The sequence below is a fragment of the Pyrus communis genome, chromosome 16 (genome assembly GCF_041283825.1).
Source record: "Pyrus communis isolate YQ-2024b chromosome 16, ASM4128382v1, whole genome shotgun sequence".
In the NCBI taxonomy this organism is placed as follows: Eukaryota; Viridiplantae; Streptophyta; class Magnoliopsida; order Rosales; family Rosaceae; genus Pyrus; species Pyrus communis.
Genome location: NC_142580.1, coordinates 17,802,833 through 17,824,288, shown reverse-complemented (window position 1 = coordinate 17,824,288; position 21,456 = coordinate 17,802,833). Strand labels below are relative to the sequence as shown.

At 38.4% G+C, this 21,456-nt stretch overlaps 3 protein-coding genes and 1 long non-coding RNA gene across 8 annotated transcripts; 3 read left to right on the top strand and 1 right to left on the bottom strand.

Annotated features, from left to right (window-relative positions):
- Positions 1-4,769: 4,769 nt before the first annotated feature.
- Positions 4,770-6,807, top strand: LOC137732573 (RING-H2 finger protein ATL43-like). Its single transcript, XM_068471890.2, has one exon. The coding sequence runs from the start codon at positions 5,050-5,052 to the stop codon at positions 6,445-6,447; it is 1,398 nt and encodes a 465-aa protein (XP_068327991.1). The 5' UTR covers positions 4,770-5,049; the 3' UTR covers positions 6,448-6,807.
- Positions 6,808-11,594: 4,787 nt separating this feature from the next.
- LOC148690082 (uncharacterized) lies at positions 11,595-12,444 on the bottom strand. Its single transcript, XR_015957504.1, has 2 exons — positions 12,134-12,444; positions 11,595-12,037 (listed from the first exon to the last, which is right to left on the bottom strand). It is a non-coding gene; the product is annotated as an uncharacterized LOC148690082 (long non-coding RNA).
- Positions 12,445-13,319: 875 nt separating this feature from the next.
- Positions 13,320-17,365, top strand: LOC137732107 (uncharacterized). 5 transcript variants are annotated; one of them, XM_068471399.2, is made up of 9 exons: positions 13,320-13,607; positions 13,720-13,963; positions 14,221-14,285; positions 14,379-14,443; positions 14,980-15,066; positions 15,149-15,279; positions 16,121-16,226; positions 16,494-16,720; positions 17,028-17,365. In XM_068471399.2, exons 1-9 carry the CDS (start codon positions 13,411-13,413, stop codon positions 17,106-17,108), a joined length of 1,203 nt encoding a protein of 400 aa, XP_068327500.2. In that variant the 5' UTR covers positions 13,320-13,410; the 3' UTR covers positions 17,109-17,365. The 5 variants fall into 5 exon arrangements, 4 of the variants coding, with proteins under 4 accessions (XP_068327500.2, XP_088544412.1, XP_088544413.1 ...); XR_015957991.1 differs by having other exon boundaries at positions 13,337-13,607; positions 16,467-16,720; XM_088688286.1 differs by lacking the exon at positions 17,028-17,365 and having other exon boundaries at positions 13,336-13,607; positions 16,452-16,556.
- Positions 17,366-17,950: 585 nt separating this feature from the next.
- LOC137732806 (cysteine-rich receptor-like protein kinase 44) lies at positions 17,951-21,227 on the top strand. The gene is made up of 8 exons (XM_068472074.2): positions 17,951-18,128; positions 18,219-18,429; positions 19,101-19,289; positions 19,374-19,504; positions 19,772-19,985; positions 20,167-20,398; positions 20,559-20,709; positions 20,818-21,227. The coding sequence occupies exons 2-8, from the start codon at positions 18,408-18,410 to the stop codon at positions 21,139-21,141; spliced, it is 1,263 nt and encodes a 420-aa protein (XP_068328175.2). The 5' UTR covers positions 17,951-18,128; positions 18,219-18,407; the 3' UTR covers positions 21,142-21,227.
- Positions 21,228-21,456: the final 229 nt, after the last annotated feature.

The following is a 21,456-nucleotide window of genomic DNA, read 5'->3' as shown; positions in this document are numbered from 1 at the left end:
AGAGATTGTGTTAAATAAGACAAATAAGTCAGCCATAACAATTAGATACAAGTTCGTCATTTAAGCCAGTCAAACCTACAAGTAAAAAATATCACTAAATCGTAATTACACAAAATTTTCACCTCAATTACAAATGAAGATAAATACAAATTCGTCTTTTAAAAACTTCCATCGTATTCTCCTCTTTTATCTTATATTTTACAACAATATTGACATCGTTATTTGCAAAAGTTTTATTTTCTTTAGGTATGTTGGAACTTGAAAGAAGATTGTGTACAGTTTGTACTACTTGTGTGGCGGATGAGCACCATTCCAAAAGGCACAATCCCAATCCCACACCCTGAACGGAACAAAGATGAATTGCTGGGTTTGGAAATTGGATCCATCTGCAACCAAAGCTTCACAAAATTTCATGTAACTCCTGGCAGCAAATAACGCACGAGACACGGACAAATTAGTCCAGTCCAATCCATTCAATCATCAAGATACAGCTGAGGGCCAACCTTGTGAGCTGTTCGTTGTTGAGTGCAGTCCCAAACATCCATCATGTGTTCCGTTGCACCACTCTGTTGTTTCGTAGTTTTATTTTTCTTATGTGTAACCATTATGTCGCAAGAACAACTTTATATACAATAATTTCACTGTTATTGGTCTAACAATGTATTGTCATGTGTAAAGAACTTACAAATAATAATGTGTTCATTAAAAGTGGAATGTCTCATGACAGTAAACTTGTTATTTATTGAGACATATTGTAATATCCTGAAAATTTTAAGTTTATGAGTTGATATTCATAATTATGAATATGCGGAGAAAATCGAAAATAAATCGATTTATGATTATAAAAAATTTAATTGAGAAATTTTAAAATTTTATTACAAGAAATTATTATAATTTACGTCGTACAATGTATCGTTAAATGAAAATGATGAAAATGCTCCTAGTTGACTAAACATAATTTTACGAGGACGTATTTTATCCTCATATATTTATCATATTTCTTGACATATTTGGATAGAGGACAATTCCACGAGCGTGTACCCGAAAACCGTTCGTGAAACGGAGTTATAATGAATAAGATATTAACGTTTAAAGTCGAGGACAAAATGATCAATTGATCATTTTCTAGAAGGCTCCATATTTTTGGAGCAAAATTTGGGAAGCCACGTGTGTGGCCAAGACTGAAGGAAGAAGAGGAGTGGATGGTTGAGATGGAAAGGAGAAGAGAGAAAGAAGGGAGAGGCGAGGCCCAATCGGAAAGAGGAGGAGGGGGACTGACCAATGAGAAGGAAGGGAAGGGAGAGAAAGGAGGGAAGGAAGGTGTAGCCAACTCGGACCCTAACCCGTTACAGTCGAGACCCAGTCTCTTACTCGGTTTTCCGCAGCTTTTCCTATGCCTTTCATGGCGATTTTCTGGTGAACCACCTTGATCCACCACGTGCATACAGCTCAGCGACCTTCTAGCTTGTATCTCCACCTAAATTTGATGGGTTTGGCTCCCATTTCATGAAGAACGAGCTCATTGGGTTTCCGATGTACACGACGGCAATTACGCCGATCCTGAAGCAAATTTCGTTGACCACCACCATGGTTCAACTCCTCTTGAACCCAGGAACAAGTCCCAAACCTTGGTTGGTGCGACAGAGCACTGGAGAGGTCGAATCGAAGGCCACCCTTTTTAGGGTCTTCGGCAGGTTCGAGGGAAATTGGGGATTTTCCCGGCCAAATTGGCCTTGGTCACAGGTATGAAACTTGCTGCACTCCTCGAGATCTTCATTCATATAAAATTTGGTAATTTTTAGAGTTAGTCGAAAAATTGGATTTCCATTCGATGGAAACCGCCATCGGCGGTGGCGGGTTGCCAGTGGGCTAACGTTGCATTTTCATGCAAATTTTGATATTTTAAGTCCGTAATTGGTACCTAATTGATGTGATTCGATTATGAAAGCTAATGTTGAATATTCCCGTTACTAGAATATTTTCAGAATCAGATAAAAGAATGAATGGTGAACTACGAGAGGCTTGATCCCGCTCAAGGGTACATAGGCAGTCTAACAGAGGTTAGATATAGCCTTAAATAATTAAGATTAATCTTTTGTTGAGAGTTTGTTTTAAGAAAAGAGATTTGGTGATTAATTTGAAAATTTAACCTTATGTTTTTGGTAAGTAAATTTTGGTAATAGATTTTGTGAGTGATTAAAAAATTTAATTAAAAAAATTTTGATTAACGGTAATTAGTTAAACAAAATTTTAATTTTGGTCTATCATCGAAATTAGTTTCTGAAATAAAATTTTCGGCCAGGATGTTACACATACTTTCTTTGCCTACATCCTATCTCCCACGTCAAAACTAGCCCTTCTTTGTGGCTCAGTGCTGGTGTTGTTCCGTAATTGTCCTTGTTCTTCTCTCTTTTGTAAGGTCTCTGTCTAACCAATTAAGGAACAATAATGCAATGATGGCTACAATAATGCAAATCATCAAGATTCAATAATGCTCTCAAAAAATGACTATTTCATCTAGTAATATTTACGTCTCTTCCTTGTTGGAAGAGATGGTTGGTGAACTCATATACAACAATTAAAAAGAAAATGGAACAAAAGATTATAATTTGGATAAATTTGATGTACTCTATACTTATCATGCTTCATCGTAAGTATCCTAGTCAGCATCTTATTTGTTAAAAATAGATGAATTCATGTTTGTTGCAAACTTACCTAAATGAACGTCACATCATTCAAACCCAAAAGAAAAACATTTGTCACATCATTAGACGAACAAAATTCGACAATAATTTAAAATATTTGTAACTACCATTGATATAATTCTATCAGGTGATGCTTCGTTCACATTGTATTGTCTTCCACTTTTATCTATGTTAAAATTCTTAATTTTTTCCAATTAAAATTTTCGTATTGATGATGTGCTTCTAATTAAGATCATCTTTCCTTAGAAGTGAATGTCTATTTCATCTCAAGGCATCAAATGCAATTTTGATCAAGCACCCATCAACAATTTTTCATTTGGTAAAAAAATTCATATCCCTTTCATGATTTAAGCAACTTATTAATTTGAATCTCAATTTTTTTTGTCTTGAGCATTTGAGGGTATTTGGGTAAAGGAGCGTGTTTTGGTATATTTCATTAACAAGAAATAAATAAAGCTAATAAAAATGACTTTAAATATTTGTATTTTAATAAAAAAAATCATATACTAACTTTATTTAGTTATAAAAACAAAAGAATAAAAAAACATAAAAAAAAAAAAAAGCCCATGCGCTAGGCCCCCCACCGCACCCCACCCCCTCCCTTCCCTTTCCACTCTTTTTTATCCCATTTGTCTTGAGAGTTTGTTTGTTTGTTTGTTTATTTTTTTTTTATTTTTTTTTCTTCTTAGAATAAAAGAAAGACTTCAAATTGAATACATTTTTCAGTTTTATTTTTATGGTGTTGTTTCCTAATAGTAGTCAAGATGACGAGAAATCTTTTAATTTCTATACAAGTACCTGAAACATAAGGTGATATACTACGTGTCTCTATACAAGTGGTGAGATTCTTGTATTAAAAAATTAATAACATAAAAAAATAAAATTTCCTACCATTTACATAATAACACGTGTTGTACCGCTTGTGTTATGGACATAAGGAAAATTTTCTCCAAGATGACACCTAAGGTAAAAAATTGGATGGAGAGTTACATTTAATTGTTGTAGGTATGTAAACAATGTGAGAGAATTTTAATTTGGTACTTGAAAAATACTTCTAAAATATAATTATACCTTATCAAGGTTTTGATCTAAAGGATCACTTATAGGTTCATTGCTTTCGATGCAATGAGTGCTTTTACATAACCAAAAAGAGTTATAAAGTTTCATACCTTATGAAACAGAACTAAGAATTAGACACTATTTATAAAACTTGACTAATAAGTAGATATTATTTATGAAACTAGACCAATAACTAGACACTACTTATGAAACGAAACCAAAGAATCGTGCACTATTTCCAAAAACTAAACCAATAGGTGAAAATTATTTATGAAATTGGACTATACACTATTTATGAAACTAGACCAAGAACTAAACATTATTTATAAAACTGAACCAAGAACTACGGACTATTTATGAAAGTGGACATATAACTGGAAATTATTTATGAAACCGGAACAAGAAAGAGACACTATTTATGAAAATGTACCGATTAGTATACACCATTTATGAAACTAGATCCAATAACTAGGCACTATTTATGAAACATTATCAAGAACTAGGGACTATTTATGAAACTGGACAAATAAATAGTGTAGTGTCGTTCAATTTCATAATATTGTTTAGTTTTATAAACAGTGTCTGTGATGGATGCACGAGTCGTGCGCGCCATGTCTTTTTTTTTTTTTTTTTTAAATTATATTAAATTTGTGTCATTTTCATTGAAATTTAAGTTCCTTTGTCATTTTTATTAAATTTAAGGGTTTTTCATAAATATTTAATTTATTTGAATTAAATAAAGTTATGGCATATTTTTTTATTAAAATAAACGTTGCTAAAACTCTTTTCATGAAAGCTTCTTAACAAATAAGCACGTTAATTACTAGTTAAATAATAATCAAATCATCAATAAATTCATATGATTTACAAAAATTTATTTAAAAAATTCGTCCCCTAACATTACTGTTTTGCTATTAATGATAAAAGGATATCGCTACGGGAACTAAATTTATAAATCAAATAATGTGTCACCAATAGAAAATGAGCACATTTGTCATCGCTTAAATGATAATCTACTTATCAACTTTAATGACATCTAGTTTGTAAATTTTATGTACGAATTTAGTTTCCTAACATTACCCTTAATGACAAAAACTGGACAGGTAAATGCATTTGTCTGGTTTAATTTTGTTTGTATGTTTGGGCAAGAATCTCAAGGAAGAAGCCTCTCCTCCTTTTGCGCCTCCAAAACCAAAACTACAAACTCTCTCGCCCTCACACCGCCAAGATTCTTCCCTCCCCCCGCCTCCTGCTGCCACTCCCGTCTCACACAAAATAAGGAAAAATGGGGTTTCTCTTTCTTTTTCTCAAGCCCACCACCCCCACCTCCTTCTTCATCCTCCTCCTTCTCCTCACCCTCCTCCTCTCTTTTCTCACCACACCCACTCGCGCGCACCCCCACGCAGCAGCAGCAGCAGCAGATTCCCATCTCTCCACCCCAGGTTTCGGCGACATTGCCAACTCAGCCAACCCATCTTCCTCACCGCCCCATCCCCCTCAACTCAACAACGCGGGCCCCACCAGGTCCTCCTCCTTCCGGCCGAGCATAGCCATAATCGTCGGCGTTCTCACCACCGTCTTCTCCGTCTTCTTCCTTATCCTCCTCTATGCCAAGCACTGCAAGGGAAGTGCTCTCGTCGTCGTCGGCGCTAACTCCAATTCCGGACCCTCCGGACCCTCCCCGCGTAAAAACTCTGGCATTGACCGCTCCATCGTCGAGTCCCTGCCCGTTTTCCGTTTCGGGTCGCTCCGCGGTCACAAGGACGGGCTCGAGTGCGCGGTCTGCCTGACCCGGTTCGACCAGACCGAGGTCCTCCGCCTCCTCCCAAAATGCAAACATGCGTTCCACGTCGAGTGCGTCGATACGTGGCTCGACGCCCACTCCACCTGCCCACTCTGCCGGTACCGGGTCGACCCGGAAGATGTCCTCTTAGTCGACGACGCCGCAAAGCTCTTGCAACCGAAGAACAGCGACGTCGTGATAGAGATCGAGAACGACCCAGGTTTTCGTCGGATTTCGGGGCGGCACTCGTTCGCCGGAGAACGCAGACCGGGACATCATCAAATCCAAACGTGGTCGTTTCGGAGGTCGCTGGACAGCTGGACGGCATTCCGAAAGAAGAGCGAGCAGGCCGCCGTCGGATGCTTCGACCGACCCAGAAAAGACGGACTCCTGTTGGGTCAACACAGGACGAGGTTGGAGCACCGGATCATAGTCTCCCCAACCGGATCGGGGTATGGTCCCGGTGGGCTCCACCAGAGATGGAGCGATTTACAGCCGTCAGATCTTCTGTATCTACGGTCAGAGATGATCATGAGTGAAGGGTTGACACGTCATGGGGCGGAGCAGCAGAGTGAGAATGATAATGGGCAGCAGGTGATTGCGGGGCCCGCGGCGGCAGGAGGAGGAGTAGGGCCCGGAGAGATTGTTGGGAGCAGAAGATCATGGAGCGGTGGTGGTGGCAGGAGCGTAATAAATTCGAGAAGCGTGTCGGAAATCACGGGGCTGAGCAGGTTTTCGAGCAGAGCGACGGGGAGTAATGGGAGCCAACAGGAGCAGCAACAACGACAGATCAAGCTCGTGGCTAGGTGGCTGGCGTGGGTTTCTTCTCTCTCTCGATCGGCAATACGGACGGAGCGTACTACTGTCCCCACCCCCACTTCTCCACCGACCATTTGTTAGCTTTTGCAGTTTTTATTTTTTATTTTTTATTTTTTATTTTTTAGAGTTATACAGAGCGCGCCAAAACTTAGATAGTTGAGAGAAGAGAAGCCAGTCCACTACCTTCCAAAATATCTTTTATTTTTCACTTTAGTTTTGTTTGAGTAGAAAGCATTATTCTAGGCACACGAGCAGAGGGATAGACATTCCAGACAACCACGGATAACGATATGGCACGTGAATTTTTTGTGATACGGGGAAGTAGTTCTTCTACTTTCTTGCTCGTTTGTTGTACTTTCTATTTTAGCGAATGCTAAGATTGTATAAATTTTTTGAGGTAACGGTAGAGAGATTAAATTTAATCTCTAGCATTATCCTCTTTCTTGGGGGTTTTTTTTAACTTTAATCCTTGGAAAAGATTGAAATTGAATTAAAACATTGTGTTAGATTACTTTTTTTTTTTTTTAAATTGGAAACGATATATTCATAAATCAAACTTATAAAGAGTTAAATAAACATTTAACATCTAATAGACATTAAAATTGGTAGAATTCAGAAATCACGTGATGTAAAATATAAAAATTTAAACCTCATGACTAATTTTGTAAATGACCACCAAACCTTGTGATGTAAAATGCAATTAACACTAAGGAAGATTATTTTGCATCAAATTAGCTTTTGTGCAATCCATTAGCAATAATCCGTAGGAACCTAAAAATGAAGCAGTTCTAGTGGAAGTGTGAGCCATTGCGTTGCACATATAAGGACAAAAACATGTATTATAGAAGTTTAAATTAGTTTCAAAATTCATTTGCATCTTTTATCTGGTTTCTCATTTTTTGTTATCCACTTGAATCGTCATAATGTAGTTCAAATTTGTGTTTAACGAGAATCAAACCGAAGACTTCTCACTTACAAGTGAAGAGGAATACCATTAGACCGTAGTACTAAGGCCTCGTTTGGCACACCGTATAAAGCATCGGATAGTACTAATTATATGAAGTACGGTGTTTGGTGTTCGTTCGTATTAAATAGCCATCAGATTAAATAATCCGACCCACCTATTTTATCCGGTGAATACCCGCTTCCTTATACTCTCCAAAACCACAGGACAATTTAGTCGAAGCTCTCTCCCTCCTTCTGTTCTTCTTCTTCGTTTCCCCCCTCTCTCTTCTTCTTCCCAGCCGCTCTCTCTGCTTACAAAAATCAACCACACTCCCTCCATTTTCCCAATCAAAACTCCCCAAAATTCCAAGTAGCTTCCAAGAAACCAAAGAATCCCTCAAATCCCAAAACCCAATTCCTCCGCCAGCCACCATGAACCACCACCACCAGCAAATTCCATCCAACCACCCAGAACAAGACTTTTCTCTCCCTGCATCTTCTTCTGGCTACCGCAGGATCTCCCTCCCTCTTCTCCGCCGCTGCATCTCTCTCTACTTCCTCCACCGCAAACTCTTCGATTCTCTCCCTGCATTTTCTTCTGGCTACTGTAGGAGTTCCCTCCCTCTTCTCCGCCGCTGCATCTCTCTTTGTTTCCTCCACCGCAGACTCTTCGGCGCTCCGTCTTAGATCTCAACAAACAAAGAAACAAAGATTTGTCAATTTTTTTTTCTTCCCCTTTCTTATCCGTTCAGTACCAAACACAGTATAAATAATACGATTATTAGTCTGATACTGCACCAAACGTCTGATTAATTTAGTCAGTACTATCCAGTGACTATTTATCCTATTTGATAGAAATAGTCAGTACAGTCCGAGCTGCTAAACGAGGCCTAAGTGGAAAGAAAATAGTACACTTAAACTTCTCCAATCTTGAAATGTAAAGAGGTTGTATTTAGAATGGCCGTAACTTGCTCCAATCCTGGATATGTAAGATTTTTCTTTCTCAGTTGCTTCCTAATTGGTGACCATGTTTGTCACCAACATTTTCCGAACTTCCTCCTCTTTAGACTCATTGTTATTAAACAAGTTTGGTTGGTGTGGTTTGGCAGATGTGAAAAAGATTTCTTTATAGGAAATAAATAATATGAGAGACAGCAACTCGATGATTCAGATAGAGATGAGAAATTTGATCTAACGATTTAATACGAGATGAAATCTTATCATATTGGATCTTGATTACTGCACCAATCAAAGAAAAAATTTGATGGTTGAATGGGAAATGGGAGAATATGATCGAACAATTTCAAATGTGATGAAATCTTATCATGTCGGATCTTGATTTGTGTGATAACCATGGTTCAATATGAGAGTTTACATGGATATTAAAAAAAATTTATTCCAACGATTTAAATGGGATGAAATCCATCTTGTTGGAAATTTTAATGTTTCTTTATCGAAATATGTTGGACCTTGCTAATGTTTGTTAAGAAAAAGGTAGTCCAATATCGTGAATAATTTGTTCTAAATCCAACGGTAACTATGGATGCAAATTTCTTCCTCCTTGTTCTTGGACAAAATTGTACCTATAAAACAAATAACATCTTAGGTCAAGGCCAAAAGCCTCGTGCTCCCACAATGAATGAGGGTGGGGGAGGGGCTTTGGCCAAAGAACCTCCGATGCCAAAGTTAGAATTTTGAGGGAAAAATGTTTAGGGATTTTAGAGAATTTAGCAAGAGAAATGAAATTGAGTTTTGGAGAGAATGAGGGTGTTTATATAGGGGTGTGGCCGGCCCCTTTGGGTGGAGATGGACTGGTCACTTGGATGGCTTTGTGGGTGAAGTTCATGATTTGTGGTTAATTAGCAAATTAATTGGATAATAAATCAATTAATTAGCTAATTAATATAATAAAAAAGGAATGATTTGGGGGTTACATTATGGAGAAGATTTGATGAGGATGGATGAAATAAGTTATAAATAAATACCTATTTTAGGCATTTTTTTACTTGATTGAGGGATGATTGCCCGCTGCTTGCGCGTAGAAATCCAGGTGTGCCTCGAGGGTAATTTTATCATTTTCATCCAAAAATCCACATGTCACCTCTTGATTGTTTTTGGCTCCACAAATGCCCCCACACCTCTTGGGCTGCTCACAGACAAGGGCAATAGGTGTAGAGATTTTCTTGCTTTAGGAAATATAGGATTGTTTCCTATTTTGATGTAGATTCCCTCTTTGATAGGAAATTAGATCCTTTTAGAAAAGGGAAATAAATTTCTCTCTAAGCCTATTTAAGTCCACCTTAAGTGGGTTATTAAATCAACTTTGCGAGCTTAGCCACGAATGAACTCTTCGCCTAGAAGGGTGCTCATGTTGATTATCGGAGTGTGACACTAACCGTGAGTGTATACTCGTTTGCAAGCCTAGTCAAGAGTGCACGCTCGTCCGTGTGCTAAGACGGGAGTATATGCTATCTCGGGGGCCCAATCGGGAATGTACACTGGCTGAACACTTGGTTTGTGGCTGGTCGAATAGCTGCTTGACAAACACTGCTAGAAAGGTACTTCGTCTGCCCTTGTCTTACTTCGGGGCACCTCGTCTGGGGCACGTTGGATCTAGATGCGCTGCAAGAGTTGATTCACCAAGGTCATCTGTTGTGCAAGGATGCTTGTCAACTCTATGACTTGTCAGGACAAGTGTTGTTCGCCATTCGGATTGGAGAGCTTGGAAGGAATGCACCTCCTTGAGCAGTGGAAGGGTGGTAGACTTTGGGCACGAGATTTGAGTTGGGAAATGTCAAATCCGCGAAGAAATGTGGTGAAAATGCCCTCGGTTCAATCGTAGGTCCTGAAATTTGAAGCCGAGATGGTTGAGCTAATCTTGGGCCGACTTGGGTTGCTTAGGAAACCACAAGAACAAGCTGTGCCACGGGAGTGGGCTGCTTAGCGTGTGGTGCACACAGGTGCGAGGCTTGGGCTCGGCTTGGCAACGCATTAGGTTTAGGCGGCACGAGCCGGCTCGACTAGGGCTTAGGCCCTTGAAGGTTGAAATGGCACAGCTTGGGCCGTGGCCTTGGAGCCGTGGGTTTTGCCAAAGGTGGCTGCCGTGGTGGTTGCCATGGTGGTGCCTCGTGGGGGTGCCGCTTCACTCACTGCTATGTTGAGCCTTATAGATTGTCGTAGACCTAATCCTTCAACGTTGGAATTTCCGTTCGTTGAGGTTTCTGAATCTCTTGCCATTGTACTTTTCTTTTACGTTTTATCAAAGAATTTTTAGAAATAAAAATTCCAAGAATAAGAACGTACGAAAAAGCTACAAATAAGCAAAGAAACGAAAAACCTTAGATGCGAGAGTCTTCTACAAACGTGTGACTCAACTCTCAATGAAAGCACCAATTTGTGGATGTAAATTTCTTTCTCCTTGTTCTTGGACAAAATTGCACCTACAAAAAAAATAACACCTTAGGTCAAGGGCAAGAACCTCACGCGCCCACGATGAATTTTTTTTGGGGGGCGGGGGGGGGGGGGCTTTTGGCCAAAAAACCTTCGATGCTAAAGTTAGAATTTTGAGGGAAAAATGTTTGGAGATTTTAGAGAATTTAGCAAAAGAATTGGAATTGAGTTTTGGAGAGAATGAAGGTGTTTATATAGGGGTGTGGCCGGCCCCTTGGGTGGAGATGGACCGGCCACTTGGATGGCTTTGTGGGTGAAGTTCATGATTTGTGGTTAATTAGCAAATTAATTGGATAATAAATCAATTAATTAGCTAATTAATATAATAAAACAGGAATGATTTGGGGATTACCTTGTGGAGAAGATTTGATGAGGATTGATGAAATAAGTTATAAATAAATACCTATTTTGGGCACTTTTTTGACTTGATTGAGAGATAATTGTCTGCTGCTCGCGTGTAGAATTTTCGGTATGCCTTGAGGGTAATTTTATCATTTTCATCCAAAAATCTATGTGTTGCCTTTTGATTATTTTTGGCTCCACAATAATGAATTCGGATTACTTGCAACATCTCCTGATATATCAACTCAACTAAAATCTCGTCGCCGAACCCACCTCCCTTGCAATCGTTGTTGTTCTCTCTATGGAAAATTATCTAATTTTCATCAAAAATATATTTAATTTTAAAATTTTCCTGACAAAATATATAACAAATTATTTAATTTTCTCACCAAATAATTTCTCCATACCAAGACCAAAATTGAAGGCACAAAAATGGGCTTCACTTTTACTTGTATCTGTATAAAGAAAAACCATACGAGAACATATTAAGATTTCTTACATGACATCTTTAGTTTCCTCCAATATTTCATATAGATTTTTACCTTGTCTAGTATGAGACTAAAATTAAAAGAGTCAAATTAGGGGTGAGCACGGGCCGGCCCGGGCCCAAAATTGAAGGAACTGGACCTGACCAGTTTGTAAATAAAACGGGGCAGGTTTTGGATTTTTCAAAATGGGATCCGGACCTAATCCGAACCGTTGAAATGGGTCGGTTCCTATGGGTCCCCACGGGTCTTCGTCATCCTTTTCAGTACCCCCCCCAGCGTCTGCGCCAACGCCTTGAGCAAATCATCCAGACTGTAACCCATATGCTGATCCCCTGCTCTGCAAAACACCAAACTCCCCAACTCGTCACCTTCCCACGAAAACCCACCCTGTTTCCTTGCCTATTCAATTTCCGTATGCATTTTCCATCATACACCCCAAAAAATGCCTACAGATTTGCACCAAAAACAAAAAAAAATTAAAACATAAAAATAAAGTAATACAAAAAAAAATTTTTATAGCAAAACCCATAAATGATTAGTACCCATATATGTGAAATCCCACCGAAGCAGACAACTTCGTTTTGCAGGGTGAAATCCCAGAGCTAGAAACATAGACCGACGATTCTACCACTCAATCAGACAAACACACTCTCATACAACCTGTTAGTACCTATATCTGTGATTAATTTCAACATGTTTAGACGGTAATAACTAAATTAGAACCAACCTTCATTGGTCTAGGCATTGGCAGAGTCGAGCTTAAGGAGACCTTGGCCCAGTGACAGAGTCGAGCTAGGGGTGGTGGAAGAGACGACGAGGTGAGACGGTGAGAGAGAATCAAGTCTGAGTTCGAGGACCAATGACAAAGCTGAGAGTCGAGCTTGAGGAGGAGACCTAGTCCTAGGGTAAAACACTAAAACGAACGGTTCAAATTTGAAACTAGGTTCCTCTTCGATCTCGTCCGTCCATTGCAATTACAAATGGGCCGGTTCGGGTACCCGTTTTTCTATACTTTTGGAAACAACCTGAACCTATAATTTCAAAGCCCTGCCTCCACCCGCCCCGCCCCATTTCACTTTTTAAAAATTAGGAACCGGCCCGTACCCGCCCCGAACCTTGATTACCTGTTCCGACTCGTGGTTCCTATACCCGTTTGCCCACCCCTAAGTCAAATCATTCAAGATTCTTACTAAATTGTATAATTGATGAGTTATTTATCCTTTAAATGCCCAAAACACTGAACATTGATGTTCATTGTTTTTAATTCGTAGGTGCATGATAGATCATGCAAATAATATGCTCATACTTATCATAGAAGGGTATGAAGCTATAAAGGTCTCATTCGGAAAGTCTTAGGGTGCGTTTGTTGCAGGACTAGATTTCTAACTAAGTTAGACTAGCATAGACTAGACTAATTTGGACTAATTTAATGTAGCATTTGGTGTAGTGAAGGATTATTAATAAAAAAAATAAAAATGAAATCTATTTTCTTCAATATAAATAATAAAAATAAGTGTTATTGACACTTCAAAAATTTTATTTTACACTCCTTACAAGTGTATTTTTCTTTCCAAATATGGAAAGTTTGAAGTGTAGAATGAGATTTTTGAAATGTCAATAACAATTCGTATAATAAAACTCTCTAGAAACTCAATAAACGTCACGGTGTGCTAGTGTAATTAAACTTATGTTAAAAGGATTTTGTGAAAAACGAAAATCAGGTGTGTTACGTGTATGCGTAATTAACCTAGTAGAAAATGAACCAGCTGGCTTGACTCAACACCAGTTGTGGCGGGTATCCAAATTCTAAACCGATAGAATGCAGCGTCCCGTTGTGGTGGCCACCAAATTCCACTGCACAAAATCTGTCGTCGACAGCACCGCCGTCCGTAAGCAGAGCGCCACCTTCTCCCGCAGCCGCCACGAGCACTCCAAAACCTCATTCCAATTAGCTTGCAACTATCGCAACCCAGATAATAATTTGGTCTCTCCAACCATTTCCCCCATTTCTACAAGGTCAGTAACCTCCAAGCTCTGACCTTTTTCGGTATTTCAATTCTGGGTTGCTGATAAAGTTTAAGATGGTAGTGGGGCAATTGGGTAATTGTTGCGTTCTTTCTGGGTGCAGATGGAATTACAGAAAATGCATCAGTGTTTCTTGGAGATGGGTTTCTCAGATCATCTCTTTTTATTTGTTGTTTCTCAATGTTGTTGCTGATGCTGCGGCATTTGATAATCCATCTCCTTCTTTTATGTATGGTTGTGAAGATGTTAGCAATTATTATGACAGTGTGGAGAATTTAGAGGGCAAATCGCTGAAGAAAAAATTGAATTCCATTATTTCCAGGCACCAATCTTTATCCTACAGAGAGGTATTTAGCAATCAGCATTCACTATTGCTCCTGTTGTATTGCTACGTTTTAGTAAAATCGAATATGATTCTAGATTTTAGCCACTTAGTATCACGGTTTAAAGGTATTATTGATGCTTCCAGGCGAGTTTGAACCACATTGTTGCTAGCCTATTGTGAGGCTAAGCCCACTCTCTCGCTCTTAGTGTGGATAATATCGTTTGTTCAAAAAATAAAATAAAATATATGATTCCAGATTTTCGATTTTTGTGGAAATAGGTGTGGAATGCTCTCAAGAATCTTGATGCTTCGGATGTTGATAACCCAGAAGCTTCGTTGGGAATGTATATACTGAATACTGCTTCCTGCATTGTTTTTTGTACTATCAAATGTACCCTGCAACTCTTACCAATTTGCCTACCGACTCTTTTATGCAGAGTTGAAGTTTACTCCTTGAGGGTTGTACCCAAGTCTTTAGCTGGGAAACCCGAAGGATGGAATAGTGAGTCAATTAACCAGACTTTCTGCAGCATGTATGATTTTGATGTTGGTTTCTTGCATTCTAATGGTCTATGGTTATGGTAATAGATTTGCTGCAGCTCCACCTTTAGTAGTTTGCTCTTCTATGGTCTTTGTGTTTCCAGGACAGATATACATAGAAACGTGAGAAATTTATTGTTTTAATGTTTAAACTTCAAATAGAAAAATTAGTGAAAGGTATAACAATTGTACATGTTACATTGACTACTCTAACTAAAAGAAGTTTAAGGTAGCACAATTTTGGCTCATAATCTCTGTCTAGATACTAGTTACATCCTTTGATTAGGTAGACATACTGACATGTTCAAATGAAATGAATTTTTGTTCGTTTGCAGTGTTTCTTTTTTGTCAGCCTTCTGTCAATTTTTTTATTTTTTTTATTTTTTTTTGTGTTATACACAGTTGCCTATTTTTGCTCTGCAAAATATATCAATCTCCAAGCTCTATTTTATACTTTCTGTTTGGAAGAAATTAAATGTTAATGGTTCTGTTTTCTAGGGGAGCATCTATGGCCTCGTTCTTATGGGTTAAAAGATGGTGCGTCTTTGACAGATATACACAACATTCGCCCAGCAGATGTGAATGGTAAGATGGGCCACTGCCTGTATGTATTGTGAAAAATCAGATCTCTTGTGTTTTGATGTAAAATAGTTGAAGTTTCCTGCAGTCAATGCATCCAGGGGGAACAAATACTATGGAGAATGCACGGGTAACTCAGCTAAATGTTTGAAACCAGCAAACAAAGAAGCCGCTTTGGACACGGAAACTGACAAGGACAGATGGGCACCACCTACACAGGTATTTTAGCTATATTTTGGCATATCATAATTCTTTTCATGTTCCTGTGCTAGCACGTAAATATGTATCATATATTTTAATCTGATTAAAGTTGTTAAAACCATATTGTTTACCATCGAATGTTGGAAATTTATGAAATGAGAAGAGATCAAGAAAAAAAAACACAAATAATAATATGGCAGGATGAAACTTTGAGCAAGCAGAATCAAAAGTAAAACCCACATATTTGGATTTTATTAAAGTTCCGAGGGTCCTTTCACAAGTAGAAGAAAATTCTGAAGATACCAAAGGCAGTGGTACTGGTATCAAACAGGGTATTAATCTCTCACAATGCACACAACATGTGCCACACAAGTTGTAAATTTGGATGTTGTACCCATGCATGCCTTAGCAGTCGAGGGTTGAGAGGAGTCATATTCATGGTAGCAAGGATTCTAGTATTCTGGTACCCTCATTTAGGAGTTTAGGTTTGAAAGAAGGCTTATCAATGGTTGCAAGGATTCTAGTATTCTGGTCGTCATAGAAATATATCCTGTTACATTAAGAGAGGTCTATTCGGGTAGCAAGGATTATAATATTCTGGTACCCACATATAAAATATATATCTTGTTACGTTACTTTTATTTCTGTTATTGTTCTGCAATTGTGTAAAATTGTTTTTGGTATTCAGAGTTCTTATTGATATGGGAATGGCCAAATGGTGTAGTTCCTTTTGAAGTGTGGATCCGTTGTCTCCTTGATCGAACGGAGTGTTTGACTGAGGTTCTAGGCTTCTAGTTCTAGCTTGGCATTGAAGACTGAACCCTTGATTTTTGGCTGTAACTTGATTTATTTCTTCTAGCATAGAGGAGATGTTGCTAGGGCACTGATGTACATGGCAGTGTGTTATGGGTTTCATCAACCAGGTGGAGGCCCAGCTCTTCGCCTTTCAGATTCTCCAAAAATTTGTAAGTATAATTGGAAAAATAATCTTTGACTAGTTTGAGATCAAATTCGATTTTAGTGTTGCATCTCTGTTGCCATGTAAGCACAATCCATTTTATATGAGAATTAAGAGGTGTTGCGGCTAAACGTGAGGCAGAAATGCAGTTTATATTTGGTTTTGTGAGTTCATTCTTGCATGCATATATTGTTTTATTAGTTGGGAACTAAGAATTTGTACCTGTTTTGAGCATGGACCTTGATAGCGTGAACTTTTTGGGTGCATGCGACAGCAACCGGTGAGATGGGGCTGCTTTCTACATTGTTAAAGTGGAATGATATTGATCCACCTTCAAGAGAAGAGAAGTTGAGAAATGAAAGAGTATGCAAGCTTTATCAACACAATAGAAATCCTTTTGTTGATCATCCAGAATATGCCCGTCTCATATGGAGAAAACATTTTATCCATCGTCTTCCAAGCAGTCATGAAATTCACAACAAAGGGGCAGTTCGGAACAAGGTATCGATTCTTCATATGCTGTTACCTATTTTACGATTCATACAGATATCACAAAAACTTGCAAATTTGAAGTCTGTTAAAGGATGTAGTGTCAGGGAAACCCTTGTCTCAAGTGCTAAATATATTAATTATGCTGTATGAAGGATAAATTCCACAACTATGCGTCCCTAAAAGGCATTTAACATTCCAATTTCCTCTACAAAGTCGTATCTTCTTCATTAAAAACGATAAAAAGGAGAGAAGTAGTTTTCTAGTGCAATTATTCCCTAATGAGTTGACGTCGAAAGTTGTTATTTTGGTGCTCCAGGAAACACGAGCAAACAAATCCTCAGTTAACAGGGTTCAAGCCTTCAAGGAACGACATGGCAGAATCGTTGTGAAGGGATGAAAACATTTTCCAAGTTCATAAAACCTTGATTTAGTGGCGGGAGGTAGCCATGAAGGTTTTTCGCACGCCATGACATTTCAACACACCTATCATACTATCATTTCACTGGAAGTTTGAGTTAAATCCGTTCGTATTGTTAAGGCCGTCTTACAATTGTCATTACATTTTTATTTATTTGTTTTGCAGATGGATATTAATTCTTTTGCACTTGACATCTGTGTATCTATAAAAAAATGTGAATACAGATTTTCGTGTAACTTACTATGTGTATATATATTTACATAGATCCTCCTAGTCCCTTGCAGCTTGTCATTACCTTTGTCATACCAACAGCTGTGAATGTAATACACATGAATTGTTATTTATTAATTAGGTGGCACTAAGTTTATGGTGTGAATTTAAGACGGTGATACTTCTCTTTCTAATGTTAGAAGAAGTTGCAAGTTTGATTTCTTTTTCACCCATTGATTAAATACGCAATTTGAATTAATTCTCTAGGTGTACGAGAGGAGGACGTGTTGATTAACGTAACATATCTTTTAGTAAAGGCTTAACTTGAGTCATATCCAAAGAGTATAACATGTTTGGTGAAATCAATTTATGACACATTTAGTTTGAAAGAAAAGTGAAATCATTATTATTCTTATCTTTTTCAGGGCTCACAAACACATGAATATTGAAATTATTCCGACTTATGACTTCTCTTATTTTTGCTAACAAGTACGGAGTTAAAAAAAAAAAAAAAAAAAAAGAAAAGAAAAAAAGTTCCTCCTGCACTAAAATACGCCATGATAGGAAATTCAATTAGGATAGTACCTCCCCAATTTCTGATGATTTTACACATTTTAGACAAGTAAAGATGTTATAATTCATAAACATCCAAAGCTAGGAGTTACCGCTTTGGAATGGCATGTTGATCTTATTATTATTATCATCATTCTGAGTGAATACTTACGAGTGTATTATTTTAAATCATTGAGGTTGTCGTTTGGAATGGAAGTGACCAAAAAGCCACATATCGTAATGTCCGAAATTCCATTCCTTCGATTACTCTTATGTTACTCTTTTATATTCTCTCTCTCTTCATCTCTCTCTCTCTCTCCCCCACAGCGGTTTTGCCAAAGCGAGAAAAAGAAAAAGAACACGAAACAAACAAGGAAGATGGAAAGAGATCGAACGAGAAGAATGGATGGTGGTAGTCACTGCTGTTGTTAAGCTGCAAGCAACACCATCACCACATGTGCATTGTTGTCCGCTGCAGCTTCGGCTTAGACCCCTTGGAGCTTCAAGGTATACACAATGACAGCCCGAGGACTAAAAGGTACGTGACGATTGCTTCACTGGAAAAACAATGTTCTTCAGTACCTTAAAATTATATCTGATGTAACTTAATTAATTGTTGTGATAAAATTGGAAAGACCATGTTCATTTGTTGTTGTATGGATATGTTCTCCAACTTGTTCTCCGTATACAGGCCACGCTTCTCGTGTTTGTCGATTTGCAGATAATTGTTTTGACTGTGAAGTGTAACCCTGTGTATTCGTTCTCATTAGACTAAATAAAGATTCACAAATTCTTCAGTTTTGATGATATTATATACGAAATATTAGACTGAATGGCTATTCGGATGTCAGTTGTTATACGCCGCTCAAGCTTCTCCTTGATGAAACCTTGTGCTGCAAGCAATTCCACATACTCATGCCAACAAACAGTTTCGTATATCTAGTTAACCCACCAACGGCATCAGATCACCAGAATTTGTGATAGTTGAGTGTGTTATTTTATTTTTCTTTGATTGCAATGGCTAATTGTGAATAAAGATATTACATATATATATGAAGTTGCCTCAAGAGACTTGTGTTACATGCACAGATCCACGCACTAGAATGATTCAATCCCGTTGTCCCATCATTTGTTCCTTATAAGCACATGTTTTTTCAATTCAAGGACCCTAAATGACTAAAAATATGTTAACAATATATTTGGTTGCAGAGATTTCTTCAGTATCCTCTATGACAACGGGCCCCCCTGCTTCTAAGTCGCAGTCTCCAGTGCTGTTCTTTTTCCTTGGAGGGCTAGTCACGCTCATAATATTGCTAGTTCTTCTATTCGTCTTTTGGAAAAAGATCAAACCAGAAGATACTAAGAAATTGGTAGCAGTAGTGAGAAGGCGGCCTGCAGGTTGTACTATAAGATTAATCTAAAAAATAACTAACCAATATTTTAGTAAGACCTCAATCATAATATTCTGTATTCTTAATGCAGCATCGACAGATGTTTTCAGTGGGATGCTTCGAACAATAAGCTACTTCGATTTTAAGACATTGAAGAAGGCAACCAAGAATTTTCATCCTGGCAATCTCCTTGGAGTAGGTGGATTTGGCCATGTCTATCGGGTATGATTACTGAATCCACGAAACCAACATTGGTCGTACTTTTTTATTTTCTCGAACACGCAAGTTTGAGGCCTTCATTCAAACCACAACGTACTACTTATAGTTTCATTGAACTCATAAGGTTTCTAAAACACTCAATCCAGAGTAGTGCAGGCGGCAAGACTGCAAGAGCACAGATATAAGTTGAATTGAAAATACTCTTCGGATTTGAGGCACATATGGGTTGATTCCTTTATTTCCAAGTCTTATTTGTATCTTTTTGTTTAGGGGAGATTAGGAGATGGGACGTTAATTGCTGCTAAGAAATTGTGCCTTGACAAATCCCAACAAGGAGAATCAGAGTTTCTTACAGAGGTAAAGTTGATCACAAGCGTCCAACACAGGAACTTGGTTCGTCTTATCGGATGCTGCTCTGATGGGCCACAACGGCTTCTTGTGTATGAATACATGAAGAACAGGAGCTTGGACCTCATTATTTATGGTATTACATCTTCACCATGCGCTTTGCATTCTATCCAACTATGATGCGGACTTGTTCCAAGTTCTAATTCTTATGACAAAATGAGTTAAACTGAGCACACGAACTAACACTTCGACCGGTGCAAAGAATCATTAAATTTTCAGTGTATATGTTACTTATAATTATTCTTGATGGAAAACAGGAAAGAGTGATCAGTTCTTGAGCTGGAGCACCAGGTTCCAGATAATTGTCGGTATTGCTCGAGGGTTACAATATCTACATGAGGATTCCCCACTAAGAATTATCCACAGAGATATCAAGGCAAGCAACATTCTTCTTGACGACAAATTCCAACCGAAAATTGGAGATTTCGGGCTGGCTAGGTTCTTCCCTGAAGACCAAGCTTATCTCAGCACTACATTTGCTGGAACTTTGTAAGTCCTTCAACTGATATGATATTTCCACAAGACCCCTTCATCAATCATTGATTAGATGGCACGTTCTGTATAAATGTTCAAGATTCCGTAATGCATATGCCATCTAATCGATGACTTATTTATGAAACTATATTACCTAATATGAATTGTTCTTCAGAGGATATACGGCACCTGAGTATGCTATTAGAGGAGAATTATCTGAAAAGGCGGACATCTATAGTTTTGGAGTTCTTGTGCTCGAAATAATCAGCGGTAGAAAAAACACAGATCTCACTTTATCATCAGATATGCAATACCTCCCTGAATATGTAGGCCGATCTATCTTTGATTACTGCTTACTCGTACAGAAGCTTACGATCATTCTGCTAATATATAGTTTTCAATCTTGCCACTGACCTTTTGCCTTAAAATTGTAGGCATGGAAATTGTTTGAGACATCGAATGTGATTGATCTGATAGATCCAAAAATGAAAGAAGATGGATATGTGGAAAGGGATGTCTTGCAAGCAATCCAAGTCGCCTTCTTCTGCCTTCAGCCGCACCCAAACCTGAGACCCCCGATGTCGGAGGTTGTAGTAATGTTAACATGCAAAGTTGAAATGGTCGGAACACCTATGAAACCCGCCTTCTTGGGAAGAAGGCGAACGAAAAACCAGAACATTTCTTGGGATTCTATAACTGAGGCTTTCCCACCTCCCTTGCAGAGTGAGTCTCCCTCGTTAGCTAAACCTTCAACTTGACGACATTTTCAGGCTTTTTGTATTTCGGAAGAAATGGTCTTCATGCACACGGTAACATTTCAAATGTAGCTGCAAATTATTTGGTTTGTTTTGTTCTTCCCCACCCGCCCCGCCCCCCAAGTTTTTACACGTCTTTATTTTCTCTCTCTCTCTCTCTCTCTCTCTCTCTCTCTCTCTCTCTCTCTTAATTTTCATAGAAAAGGGGTCTAGTTGTTGGTAAATATTTTTACTTGTACCTGGAGATTCAAAAAAGGACGATGCTATCTACACACCAATTTTTACTTCTCGCACATTTTTTGTTAACTTTTGGTACAA

Excerpts from the sequence above, each read along its gene's own strand:
- LOC137732573 (XM_068471890.2), top strand. The coding sequence starts at position 5,050 with ATGGGGTTTCTCTTTCTTTTTCTCAAGCCCACCACCCCCACCTCCTTC.
- LOC137732107 (XM_088688285.1), top strand. The coding sequence starts at position 13,411 with ATGCAGCGTCCCGTTGTGGTGGCCACCAAATTCCACTGCACAAAATCT. Across the intron at positions 13,608-13,719 it reads ATTTCCCCCATTTCTACAAG|ATGGAATTACAGAAAATGCA; the intron begins GTCAGTAACCTC and ends TTCTGGGTGCAG. Across the intron at positions 16,721-17,027 it reads AAGGGGCAGTTCGGAACAAG|GAAACACGAGCAAACAAATC; the intron begins GTATCGATTCTT and ends TTGGTGCTCCAG.
- LOC137732806 (XM_068472074.2), top strand. The coding sequence starts at position 18,408 with ATGACAGCCCGAGGACTAAAAG. Across the intron at positions 19,290-19,373 it reads AGTGAGAAGGCGGCCTGCAG|CATCGACAGATGTTTTCAGT; the intron begins GTTGTACTATAA and ends TTCTTAATGCAG. Across the intron at positions 19,505-19,771 it reads GATTTGGCCATGTCTATCGG|GGGAGATTAGGAGATGGGAC; the intron begins GTATGATTACTG and ends CTTTTTGTTTAG.